This window comes from Terrapene carolina, unplaced genomic scaffold (genome assembly GCF_002925995.2).
Source record: "Terrapene carolina triunguis isolate 2854851 unplaced genomic scaffold, T_m_triunguis-2.0 Scaffold85, whole genome shotgun sequence".
Classification (NCBI taxonomy): domain Eukaryota; kingdom Metazoa; phylum Chordata; order Testudines; family Emydidae; genus Terrapene; species Terrapene triunguis.
In genome coordinates this window covers 3,779,646-3,794,157 of record NW_020664436.1, presented here as the reverse complement: position 1 = coordinate 3,794,157, position 14,512 = coordinate 3,779,646, and the positions used below count along the sequence as shown (strand labels likewise).

The 14,512-nt window shown below is 37.7% G+C and overlaps 1 protein-coding gene across 1 annotated transcript in view; it reads right to left on the bottom strand.

The window, feature by feature from the left end:
* The window catches only part of KIF6 (kinesin family member 6), a 291,482-nt gene that overhangs the window by 201,826 nt on the left and 75,144 nt on the right, over nucleotides 1-14,512 (bottom strand). The window contains exons 7-9 of the mRNA XM_024203468.3: nucleotides 13,155-13,361; nucleotides 3,987-4,130; nucleotides 1,459-1,545 (exon numbers count right to left, since the gene is read on the bottom strand). Of these exons, the coding sequence (XP_024059236.2) occupies nucleotides 1,459-1,545; nucleotides 3,987-4,130; nucleotides 13,155-13,361 (438 nt within the window). The remainder of the gene's footprint in view (nucleotides 1-1,458; nucleotides 1,546-3,986; nucleotides 4,131-13,154; nucleotides 13,362-14,512) is intronic.

The window sequence follows — 14,512 nt, the reverse complement described above, 5'->3', positions numbered from 1 at the left end:
GAATGTACGTTTATTCTATACTGTAACCGAGAAGCAAAAATATTATCAGCAGAAAAGGAGAGAATACCTTAAAGGTCAAATAGTAGATTCAAAAATATAATTCACTAACAGATTTGTCATTGGCTGATACTACTAAATCTAAATCTTACAGAATGCAATATTTCATTGTGTACTTACTATATTTGATCTGTGCTGAAAGTTTAGTTTGATTTTGATTTCTAATATATTTATGGTCTATGTATAAAAAAGTGTCAGAGTTAAGCTAAGTCATCTTCAGGAGTGAATTCTCCATTGTACAGTAGGGTTATCAATGATAATTTTACAGAGTGAACAGTTCTCAGAGGTTTTAATTTCAAAAGCAAATAGTTAAAACTATGAGATGTTCATATATATGGTCTTCCTTTTGAGAATTAACCAGTCTTCATTCTGCACTAACAGAGAAGTGGCCCCACTCTAGAATAACAGTTTCAGACTCGCTTCATCTCAGTGCTCTTAGCTCAAGCACAAAGTTCCTTAGTTTTACCAACCGTTCGACTGCATATTTGTCAGTGATCTGGCTCATATGGCATGGTAATAAGTCTTCCTTGGAAATAATGTACGGAACACTAGTCACTGCTGCTATGGACTTCACCATGAGATAATTTACAGTGACATAAAATAGACATTTTAAGTCAACTATTTGGAAATAACAAATAAGGGGATCTGAGATCAGAATCAGTCCCTATCAACATTATTTAATCATCATTAATAATAATTAATTTCAAAGTCACCATTCACAAGCCTTGTGAATTCATAAACTTCAATGGTCAGCTCATGTTACTCATAATATCTAATATTTATTTTTATTGATATTAGGTAGGATTATTCGAAGTGCTCAGCACTGGCCTATCTACTCCTATTGAAGTCAATGGTAAAACCTCCATTGATTCCATGGGAGCTCTGTTAGCACTAAGTTCCCATCACCTAATATCTCTTGTGGCAATTGTAAGCAATTGCTTATATGAAAAAGTAATATTAGGAAAATGGTTAATGTATGCTTTACTGTCTTTCATGCAATACAGCAGGTGGAAGAATAGGAAAAGGCCACCATCAACTGACCAGCCAGCGCTCTATAAATCACTAACAAGAGCCCTGTAGGCTACTGGTGGTCTGTGGACCACAGTTTGGAGAACAATTGCCCTGGAGGATGCACAAGGATTGTTATGAAAAGTATGGTTCCTTTTTAATGACTGTAGGAGTTTCCCATGCCATTATGAGCTTTTAAAAAGGTCAGTTTAATTGTAATTATTCTCAGACGGCAAAATAAAAACAACAGCAGCAGCAATTTTACAGCAAAAGCTGGAACTTGTATCTAAACATGACTGATTGGGATCATGAAATCTTCAACATATATGTGGCTGTACCTTTTTACTAAAACAAAACAAAACAAAAAACACCACCACCCAAAAACCCTCTTACCAGTCTAGGATCAATTTCTTCATTAAGAACTGCCTCATTCTTAATAAGTGCAACTCGCTGTGCAAATCTGCATGTTGATATAGATTCCTGGAAGGAAAAAAACAACCCCTTTAGCATGCACTGATGTAAACGATTTTGCTAAATTCAACTCTGAGTGCTAACTATTTTAAGGAGGAATTTTTAAATTTATTTTACAGTACGAATCTCACACTCCTGGCACTTCAAATCTCTAAAAAAACCAAACTTCAGTGCAACTATTCTAACTATTAACATATTAACCTGCCTGATAAAACTCTCAAATAAAGGCATCCATATCCAACTCATCAACCCATTTTATCACCAATACTCACATAAAAGAGGTAGGATTTGCAGCAAAAAGTTAACAAATCCAGACTTTGGTGAGCTAAGGGGAAAGCAAATTGCAAAGTCAAAGGACTTTCAAAGAGAAAGTATCCCCTATCCCCACACCACTTGCTGGATCTAGCCCTGTAAATAAAAGGGAACATCAGTAGAACAGAAAGCAGTTACAGGATAAACAACTTCTAATACATTCTGTGGCATTTTTCAAAAATAAATATTGAGGCAAATCCAAAGCATTTCCTTTCAAGACAGGAATCCTAAAAAATTTCCTATCACAATGATTTCATATTTAATTATTAAATTACATATTATAGACTGGGCTAGCAGCACCACCTATTATTGTTGTCCAACACTTCTTACTATAATTGATCCTATTTTAAGTTTTACATAACATTACCAAACTTTATTCATTTGGGTTGAAATTTTATTGTTGTACGTCTGCCTCAGACTAAATTTTTTGGGAAAATTTCAGCCCAAATGAATAAAGTGTAATATCTGGTAGACATTGCAGCAAGAAAGTGAAAACTTTCACTGTACCATTATTAGCTGGCTCATTCTGGCTGATTCAGAGATTGGATCAAGTATTTCTAAACAGGAGCCTAAATTCCAATACGAAATTGACTTACCAGAGTACAAATTGGTGACTGGATGTACAAAATGGGTGACAGCAGCACACAACACAGGTAATTGCATAGACAGAATTATGTAGTTTGCATGTGCAGCTACAAGTTATGCCTGCACAATTACCTGTTCACAACTCTCAAGTGCATTAGAAATGTATCCGCTCTTGTGCTTCAGCTAGTAAAAGATCATCTTATTTCCCTTTTACAGGTGTAGTTCTTTCCACTATACGTCTAAGAATAACTTGTTTTTTGTTCATTTTAAAATGTTCTGATTTTATGGAAGGTTAGGATTTAACTAGATTATAGCTCCTCCAGGCACAACCTGCAGAACACCTAGAACGGTGGTTCTCAATCCTCGGGCCACATGCGGCCCAATTAGCACACAACTGGAGCCTGGTTGGGCCCTGGGATCAGGGCTGCTGCACAGCCCCACACACTGGGGTCTAGGGTCGGGGCTGGGGCTGCCCCGCATGGCAGAGTCCTGAGACAGGGCTGGGGTTGCCGCACGGCGGGGTCGGGGCTGGGGCTGCTGCCCGGCCCCCCACGGTGGGGTCCGGGGTTGGGGCTGCCGCATAGTGGGGTCTGGGCTGCCACACAGCCCCGCGTGGTGGGGTGTGGGGTCCTTGACGCCCACCCCACGCCCCCACTCTGTAGAGGTGTCTCTGGGCGGGGGAAGAAAGGAGCACTGGGCATAGGGGAGGGTTGGGGGAGCACTGTGGTTCTCAATCTGCAGCCCAGGTAACACATTGTTGGCCACATATGCAGCCCACAATGATAAATAGGTTGAGAACCACTGACCTAGAACATGTCTAAATTTAAAAAAAGACAGGAAAGACAGGTAGATAAACCAACTTGATCCACAGAAAGGCCAACAAACCAAAACATGTGCACACACTCCTGCCAGCACCCCAATCAACCCACCCCTCCCATAACCCTCCCCCAATACCCAAAGAGTGAAATCCTGGCCTCTCTGAAGTCTATGGGAGTGCTGATATGGACTTCAGGGGGGCAGGACTGCACCAGCATTCCTTATCAACATGCCCTTGGGAAAATTCCTTGCCAAACCTTACTCACAATTCACACATTTCTTCATCATCAGGAAGCTGGTTTTAAGTGTTCACCTATTCATCACTAGGCATATCTGCTCTATCACTTTTTCCCCCTCATCTGAGGTTACTTAAAGAATAACACAATTCACAAAGGATACATTAGAGCCTGATTCTGAACCCAGCTAATGTTTAATACTGGTACATATCTTGTAAGATCTGTCAAGGGTACTATAATATTATAGACAGAGATTATATTCACCCACATAATTGATCAGAATTTGGCTTTGAAATCTGAAGTCAATTACACATAGATCCCTTATGTAGTGGACATATGTGATGATTTTAGTCTATCATACTGCAATTTCCATTGACAGGATTGCATCTTGGAGGCATTGGCAAGATAGATTTTTAAAACTTCAGTGTATCAGAAATTTAAGCATACACACATGAAAAACAAATATTAACAAATTCACAAGTTCAGAAAGGGATGACATACATCTATGTTTCTTTTGTCTAAAGAGAGTGTTGCAATCATGGTGGTCATGCAGTTTCCTCCCAGGCTGTCTCTGAGCACCGAAGTCATCATAGAGTTCCTGTAGGGAATGTGAGATCGATGTTTCTCTGCTAGGGCAATTATTACCTGAAATAAGAGCAGCAATACATGAGAATTAAATCTGCACATATATGTACCATATGCACAAGAAGAGGAAACGCCTACTCTGCAATCTGAGGCCCTGATGTTGCAAAGACTTATGCACGTATTTAACTTTAAGCACAAGTAGCTATTATTACTCATACACGCATGTATGTCTTAGCAGGGCAAACAAAAGTGGATTTCATTGTGTTCTAGCTTTGCTTTGCAATTTCTCAGCAAAAAGGAAACTGGGACACATGATAAACTTATAATCTTAGGATTCACTAATATGACAGCAACTTTCATGAAGAACTAAATTAAATTAATAGAAGGCAGGGCTGCCCAGAGGATTCAGGAGGCCTGGGGTCTTTAGTGGCGGGTCCCGGGGTGGAAGGACCCCCCAACGCGGGTCTTCAGGGCACTTCAGCGGCGGGTCCCGGAGCTGAAGGACCCCCCGCCGCCGAACTGCCGCCGAAGACCCGGAACAAAAGAAGCTCCGGGGGCCCGGCCCCTGTGAGAGTTTTCTGGGGCCCCCGGAGCGAGTGAAGGACCCCGCTCCAGGGGCCCCGAAAAACTCTCGTGGGGGCCCCTGCGGGGCCTGGGGCAAATTGCCCCACTTGCCCCCCCCCCGTGGGCGGCCCTGATAAAAGGTATTTTCCTCTAGCCTACTACTAAGTTGAAATGTAGACATTGCCAAAGTAAAGGCTTCCTTTACATAAAAAAAAACAAAAACGATATTTTCAAAATCCCATTGTTCTCTTCATTGGGCTTGTTCGTGTATTTTTTGTAAACTCTCTTGAAACTTTGTGCATGTGAAAAAACCCTTCCAAGGCTAGATACTATTTAATGTACTGCTGAAAAGATATAAAATAAGACATAGTTCACTTTAAATACAGATACATAGCCAAAAAGGAAATGATACACCTACCATTCTTGATTCTCTTGTCAGATATTTACATTAAAAGATTTAATTATTACAAAGTAGCAAAGATTCCATGATGGTGTGTGGTGGAATAAAGGTTTTTATTGGTAAAAATTTGACATCGTTCTATCCCCACAAGTAGTGAAGCCAGGAGTCATTATGCAGAGGACAACACAACATTGTATAAATACCATATGCCATCGCATATTTTGTTTATGACACATTTTAGAAAAAAAGTAATTTTAAAATTTTAGAGTGTTTATTTTTTATTAATTATTATTATTAATATTGTCACTATATTCTCTATTATCTCTCCCCAAGAAGCCCAGGTTCCTTATTACCATTAGTTTTATGGTAGCAGCCTTAGATGGGCAAATAAACGGTATTCATTTTAATACTTTCAAAAACTATCTTAAATAGCTTTTCTAGATGTTAAGATTAAGTATCTTGCAATCTAATAGAAGCAAATCATTTTATTATTAATATTACAGAAGTTCCAAGAGCCCCCATTTTGTTAGGCAGTGGCTGCGCATATACACATAATAACAAACAGTCCCTACTGCAAACAGCTTATGCTCTGAACAGGCAAGTCAGGCAAAAAGTAAGAGGAAGGAAGTATTATCCCCATTTTATAGATGGGGAACCAAGGTTCGGAGAAATTAAATAGCTTGCTGAAGTTCACAGAGGAAGTCTGTGACAGAGCTGGTAACTGAACCCAATTCTCTTAACTCCAGTGTAATACTTTAACCACAAGATCATCCTTCTTCAGTGAGTTGTAAGAGACTTTTGAGTATAAATAGGACAGTCTGGAAGGCAGAGAAATTAAGGGCTTATCTACAAAAACAATCAGTTTGCAGCAAGATGAGGTGTGAATCTATTCTGCACTAGTTTGCCAACTAAACTGTCTGTGTGGACCCTGCTGATGCACATTAACAGTTTGTTAGTTTGCTTTGATCTAGTCCTCTTTGAAATGGGACTAGACCAAAATGAACTAATGATCAGTTAATACATGACAGCAAGGTTCATACGGACAGTTAGTGCATGGCAGGGTGGTGCGGGATAGATTCACATCCCATCTTGTTGCAAACTAAATGTTCATGTAGACAAGCCCAAATGACTTTTAGAAGGTCACACAAGATGTCTTTGGAAAAGCCAGGAACTGAACCCAGGTCTTTTAAGGTGCAGTCTTATGCATTAACCACAAAATCATCCTTGCCTTTACACCATTATAAAGAGGGCATTTCCATCTCTTCAGTAATAATGCAAATGTTTTTAGTGCTCGTAGTTCACAAAGTAATAGACCTTCTTAAATGCCACTAATCCAGGATTGCAATTTGTCAGCTTGGATCACTGTAATTTAAGGGAGAACGTTTGCATATTTGAGGAGAAAGAAACATTTTGACACTTTAAAAAAAAATTTTTTTTTTAACATGCCAGCTGTCTAAAATATATTCTAAAGTGTGGAATACAAAATGTAGGCCTATATGATATAAACCAATGAGCAAAGAGCAGGTGAGAAATAATACAGGTTCAAAACAAGCCTCTGAACATGCAAAAACATAACTTTAGCCACATGAGCAGCTTTATTAAAGCCAATGGGAGTACTTATATGCATAAAGTTGCTCACATGCAAGTGTGTGTGCAGAATCAGGGCCCAAGGGCAACAATTAAGTCAATGTAAATTAAATCATGAACTTGAATGGGAGCAGGATAAGACCCTAAATATAGAGTTCATCATATGGATATTATCACTATAATGGTTTATAGAAATTATATGCTACTGATCATGTAATGACATCCCATATATTAAACTTCTTCTTTTCTACAGCCATGTTATAAATTACAGAACCATATATTAATGAATATCCATCCTGGATCTTGGGTCAAAGTAATATGGAAATGGGAGGGAATTTCACATTTGGGGTAAAAGGAGGAGACATTTTTTACTTTTTTTTCTTTAAATGGTGGCTGTTTGAAAACTGCTTATCAGTCTGGAATGTTAGTAATCTTGGTAGCGATGGATTAGAAGGAAGAGTACTTGTGGGACAGTTAAGGGTGCAAAATAAATGCCATTTCTTTGACTAGAAACAGTTTTAAGGGCAAATCCCCAGCCAGCATAAATTGGCGTAGCTCCAATGTATACCATTAGATAATCTGTACACCTTAAATCCAACATTTTGGAATTCATTAGGTCTAGAAACATCTTTATGCCTTTGGAAAGGTGGAAATCCATTCCTACCAATGGTTTAAAGCATCTGTATCTAGTTTTGTGAGGTTGCAAAATACCAGACCTTGAAATCATGGCTCCCTGATGAACAATACATTTATTTAGATCATTTTAGATGTTTTAAAATTTTATTCTTTTTTTCTGTCACTCTGGTGTCTGCACCTGTTACCTAAGGAAAAATACTAAAATAGTATCTATAACAAATTTAAACTACAAAATTGTATAGAATATCTTTTCTATAAAATGTAGCATAAACATAATATATTGTGGCATATAGTGGTGTTAAAGTTTTATTAATAAGAGTTTAGTGCCTTCAACATACTTAAGTAATGCAATCTTTGCAAACTCATGCCAATAAAACCTATTTATTATCATATACTATTATGTAGTTGCTCAACATTAGATTTTAAATAGCAGTTGTTAGTTATATTCATCAAACCAGCCAACTCATTATATTTCATTATTTTATGTTGTAATACTGCATATGGCCTGGATCCTCAAAGGGGGTCCACTCTTGTGGATGTATCATTATTATTAATAATAGAAATATATATTATTATGGTGGCCTCTGATCAAGTTCAGGGCCCCATTGTGCTGAACACAATAAAAGAGAGAAGGAAGACATAGATCCTAGCTCAAAGAGTTTAAAAACTAAGAAGGGTGAAAAAAGGAAAAATTGTATACATGCACTTTTATATGCAAATACTTTACTTTTTTATTTTGTAACAGCTGGAATGAAGTCGCTTAGATTAAAGTTTAGAAGAATTATGATGTATATACAATATTTGTGCAATATGCTGTCAAGGCACTTCCCTCCCCCTACAAAGTTTATTCTTATTTTAAACATCTTAGCAAGTACTGGCTTGCACTTTCATTATAAAGTGTCTTAATGGAAACTTCTCTCCAAAATACTGTCCAGATACTTGTACAGTAGCTCTTCTCCCAATTATTTTAATAAGCCTCATTATGCAATCAGCATAAGAACACTCCTTTATCATTCAGATTTTAAAAAATGATTTCTATGAAAAATATTATCTGCTTGGCTGAAGCATCTTCCATACCACGTAATTATTACCTTATGACTGCATACTTTGGGATTATACAGTATGGTAACCAACCACTTCAGTATGTTACGTCACAACCAAAATACCTTTACAAGCATAATTTTAAAAATTATATATTAATTTTACATTATTTTATTATATGAAACCTTTGGATGTGACATACATTGATTTGACTGCAAACTTAATTGTGAGTATGAGAATAAAGCTGAACTCTTTCAGGCTCATGCATTAGAACCATCAGTAAAAGCTTTTGCAGTCAGAATTCAGTCAGAATTTGAGCCTGCAATAAGATCTGTGTGTGCACTTATGTAGAGCTCATTGCAAAATCAGGGCTCTCGGGTCCAATTCTCATTGAACCTAATAGGAATCTTTGTACTACATTAATGGGATTTAGATCAGTCCCTTAATAACCATTTCTATTAATGATGTATGATCCACAACAGAGTGCAGCTTGCCCACCCAAAACTGTCTTTATTCTGCAGTGCTAGCAGAAGTAATAAAATAATAACAATGATAATCATATTTTGACCTTATATAGAAACTTCAGTCTGAACATCTCAGAGTGCTTTCTATACATTAACAAATTTAGCCTCACAAAGGCTCATGTAAGATAGAAATGATGAGTAGGCAAAACTTATTTTTGTCAGAAAAATAAATAGATATTACTCTGAATACACACATGGAGCAGTTCAGTTGCCCTAGACGAAACCTGTTTTTGCATCGTCACTTATCTAATCATGACCATAATTAAAAGGTAGTTTTTCATCTTTAAGTCAAATTTAAACTGATATGGATTTAAAAAAAAATCTGTTCTCAATTTTAGTGTTGTCTGCTGTCAAGCTTTGTACATTTCAAAGATGTCTCACCTGTAAGACAGCAGGCAGAAAGACATATTAAGGTCTATTTAAAGTCCAGCCCAAGCGTTCCAAGGATCTGGGAGTGTGAGAAAGGACCTTAAACAGCGCAGATTAGAGGAAAATGGAATAAATTGAGAGTAGGCACTTTTTCTCAAGATGCCTTAGATTTCCACATATTGTCTGATGAATATATACTGGCTCATGAATTTCCTTACTTATGAAAAAGCTTTCAGGCTTCTCGACAGACTGTGTTTTCTGACTGGCTACCTGTGGTACTAAATCCATATTTAGAATGTACAGTAAATACACATATCTGATTGGTTTTTTTAGATCACATACAAATTCAAATTTAAACCACCAATAAGAATGTGATGGCTATACACTTTTAAAGGGATTTCTGCAATCCTTGGTTGGTTAGAATCAGTATATATTCACCTTGTGCCTTAACAGTAGAGCTAAGTAAACCCCAGAGTATAGTATTAAGATACACCGCTACCTCGATATAACGTGACCCGATATAACACGAATTCGGATATAACGCGGTAAAGCAGTGCTCCGGGGGGGCGGGGGTGCACACTCCGGTGGATCAAAGCAAGTTCAATATAACGCGGTTTCACCTATAACGCGGTAAGATTTTTTGGCTCCCAAGGACAGCGTTATATCGAGGTAGAGATGTATCTTGAAAGGATGTATCTCCCCCTCTGTTCCTGAAAGTATTTCTAATGTATTTAAATAAAATAAATCATAAAACAGAATCCAGTGAATCTAGAGGAAGGATTTTGACTGCTCTGTATTTCATAATATCACAATTCCAAGCAGAGGAGGCCAGAATGCAGGAAGGTGGAAAAGAGCCAGTAGTATCAACAGCATCATTTTTACTAGCTAGCTACTTTAATGGCCTTCATGTGTGCCTCTCACTGCAAGTTAAACAGAGTATCAGACTTTTGTTTAAAAAAAATCCACTCCCTCCCACCCCCCAATCTCCTCACTGGTTAGTGGAATAACTGGTTGATATTTCCCAGCTTCAGAAAAACAAAATAGCCTGTTTTCAAGAGGTTTTTTTTGTCACTTGACCATTTTGCCAAATGCTGTATGCAGTGGGATAAGTCCCCATGCATTAAAGGGAAAAATCTCATGAGGTACAAAATTGTACAATATGCTCTGCTCATTTCTTCATTCTTTTTACCATTTGTCTCACTGAATGTCAGCCTCATGAGCCAAGATGTACCCTGTTATTGTGGCATATACATGTTTCAAATGAAACTTTTAGAAAAAGTACTGTATTCACTAGCTGAAATCCAAAACCAACAAAAGTTTGGCAACAGGCGTAGTGTTTACTGGACTATGGAAACAATACTATGTATTAAAATTCAAAAAGAACTTCAGTCCTCTAGCAGGTGTGAGGGCTTGCTTCTACAGTCAAATGGGCCTTTGAAAGACAATCCAAACTATAATTATTTCAACTTATTAACACAGCAACAACAAAACATATATACAGCAATAGTAATTTATTGATCAGTATGTTATTTTGCTGATTCTTTTACCCTTGGTGGGAGTTTTGGATTGTCCAAAGTGGATAAAAGGTAAAAACTCAGGGAGACGTAGAAATAGTATGTAACAATGGTTTACAAAAGAAGCATTAACTGAAATAGAAAAGGCTCCTGGAGGGTAACAACATGTTAAGATGAGAGGAAATGTCTATAAATGGAACCACCAGATCCTTATTTGGTGAGAGGAGAGTCTCTTTCAAAACACTATTGTTCTGGGGAACATAAGACAATTCTGTAAGTTTGCTGGAAGGAGAGAACAAGGGGAGGAAGAAGAAAGGTACCTGTGACATACTGTACCTCAAAATAGTATCCTGTAACCCCCATATTCACTACTTGTGTATAGTTATGATATTTTGTTCAAAGAATGCCTTGTAAGGTATTATATGAAGGGTCATGATTTGCTGAAACTCATTGTTTTGTCAAAATATGTATATCATCATTGTATATGGAGTTATGAGATTTTGCTATATGGTTGCTATTGAAATATTTTGAGAGTTTGGGAAATGCCCACAACTAGCTCTCCAGTGGCAACAAAGGAGTAACCCACACCCAGATGGGTGTTAAGAGACCATCACCAGTCATTAACCAGCCGGGGAATTGTAAACAAGAGATTTAAAATTCAATAAGAGACAGCTGCTTGAGCTCCACACAATGGGGACTGCTTAACTCCATGACTTAGCAAGGCCTCAGGACATGTGATACTTGACTTCATGTTTGAGCCAGTATTTTTACAGGCACATGAGCTGAGGGTATAAAATAAGGGACAGTGGTATCATGAGATCACCTCTCTCTCCTCTCCCACTTATTCTAAAGGCAACAAGAACGTTTGAGAAGAAAAAGACTTTGAACTGGTCCCAGAATGAGAAAGGAATTCGGCCTGTGTACTAAGAATTGCCAGCTTGTGAGAAAAGCTGCTTGATTCAAATTTTACTTGGTCTGATAAAATTTAGGATTTAGAACGCGTGTTTAATTTTTATTTCGTAGGTAACTATTCCTGACCTCTATGCCTACCACTTATAATCACTTGAAATCTATTTTTCTGTGGCTAATAAACTTATTTTAATATTTAATCTTAACCAGTAAATTTGTCCTGAGTGCTTGGGAGATCTGATCAGTTTACTAAAGCTGGTGCATGTCCACTCTCCTTTGATGAAATGGCAAACCAATTAATAAGCTTGCATTGTTCAAGAGGAGGTCTTGAGCTGTGCAAGATGGAATATTTCTGCGGTGCAAGGCTGCGCCTGAGGGGAGTTTGCTGATGTCTCCCTGTGCATAGTTCATGGGAGGCTGAGAGAGCATGCATGTAACTTTGGGTGTGCCTTCACATGTTAGAGCAAAGCCTGAAGGGGCTGCTTGTCGCTAGCAGAGCAGGGTCAGAGGTACCCTGATCCAGAGAGTAAAAGGGGACACAATGGACCCACAGTCCAGGTTATATCCCAGAGGTCTGTCATAGGACCATTGAGTGTCAAGAAGCTTCATCATAATGGATGTCATCAGCCCTTCCCCCCAGCCTGTTGAGACCCTGACATTTACCATCACATCATTTTTCTGATCCTGAAAGAGATCCTGACCAAATCAGTCGAGAAAAGGAAATCAGATGACAGCACCATTTCAACAGGATCAGCTGAATCACGAGTGATAGCTAGGATGTGAACCAAAGGTTCTTATTATTACTCCTCTCCCTAATTTGCAGGTTTCCATCACCACCTAATTCCTTTCTGTCTCTCTTTTTTAACTTCTATCAAATAAAAACTCAGTTAGGCCAGCTAGGATGAAACTACCCTTGAACTCATTTGCTATAACCAACAAGGGATGCTAAAAACAATGCCTGAGTAAACTGGCAAAGGTCTATCCAGACTCAGAGTGGCTAATAAAACCAAATGCCATGCCTGTAATTTTCCAGCAACCACGTTGCTAATAAAAAAAAAAAAAAAAAAAAGACAGATACAGAATCTACATCTTCTCTCCTCTGCTATTCTTTTCTTTCTTCCTGTGAGTCTGTCTTTTTTAAGACAAAACAACAGTATTGAACTTCAGCAACTCAAGAAATATCACCTATTTCCCAACAAAGGCTTGTAATATCATCTGAAAAAGTATCAAGCACTGCATTTTTCCCTTAAGAGAGTCTCTATAGCAAAAGGAAATACAAATAAATTATATAGGGTTTAGCATTGTTAGCACGGATACATTTTGTAGTCTTACTTTTAATGTAAATGTGAAGTGGGGGGGGAAGGATTTGAAAATTTTGAATTTGAATAAGAAGTTAACAACCTGAAAAGGTTGAGAAACACTGCAATAATACATGGTCCTGAAACTAAATGAGATAGGTATCAAGATTTCAAAAGCAACATACATGACTAAAAATAAATAAATAAGTAAAAGACAAAGTTTCACACTCTGCTAATTTTACCTGTTCCAAGTAGTGTAATGACAGATTGATATATTTGGCCTCTGTCAGGAGTTGGCCTCCAACTCCAGTCTTTGCAACACGCTCTGAACCAGCCAGGTCTACTAAGTGTAGCTTGGAGTGTCGGATGGTTGCAGATCCTGGTTCCTTGCTTGAAATGTGAATGGTGAAGATGCAGTGGGAACGAGTTGAGGCTTGATTCATTGGAGTCTGTGAAGAAAAGGTTACTAAATCTTTTACTAAAAAACATTGCAAAAAATAACTGCTATAACACCAGGACCGACTAAACCAGATTTATTTAGCTTATAAATCACTACACTGAGATCACTGCAAAGAAAGGCCCAGATTGTACGTAGACACACACACACACACACACCCCAGCTCCCCTTGGTAAACTGTTAACACACATGAAAATTCCCACTGAAGTCACTGGGACTACTTATGCAAGTGGCTGCTCACCAATGGCAGTAAGATGCTCACAATCTGGTGTAAAATTTGGATAGTTATAACACGGATTTATTATATTAGAACAAATATGTGAAGCATTTACTTTAGTACCAAGATAATTTTCATTAATAGTTTCATTAGCCATGATCTACAGTTAGCACATTCTAATTGAGAGAGAAAGAGGACTATGATTATACAATCACTTGGAAGGCTAATGATCCTAATTAACACATCTTGGAGGCCACAATAACCACAGCTGATCTTACTTTTAACTGCTTCCTTTTATCAAAATCTTTGGAATGTAAAACTCTCCAAAGCGTCACAGAATACCCCCTTTAATTTGGTTCTTTAGTATCCAATTTCTGAATCGGAGATTTAAAGAAACTAACACTTAGAAATGGAGTACTAACAGTTCTAGTAGAAGCAGAAGGTAAGAGGTTAGCCCTCACCATGAATGTGGATAGGGTGTGTCACATTATAATGGAAAACAATTTCTACCAATGATACAGTTAATTTGTGAAAAGACAGGTCCATGACTAAGCAAATCTGTATGTTTTCAATATACATGGAGCTGATGAATATAAGCAAGAAGAAAAATTACAGACTAAAGAAATATTGAAAAATATCAGCCTCTAACTGCACTTCATATAATCTTGTGGTACTATGAACTATGATCAGCAGGGCTAGAAAACTTGGAATACATTCCCTCTTTACTACTGTACTTAAGCATCCCATTTTGTATAGTATGGTTTGTTATGTTCTCTTATTTTATAAACTATGTTTGCTTATGAAGCACATTGTGTTGTGCAGGATGTCTTCAGTATTGATTTTTAAAGTGTGTGGAGATGGAGAAAAGGCGGATCAAGTTCTATATACTTTTTTTTTTAAATCTGTAATAGAAGAAAGGATAATAA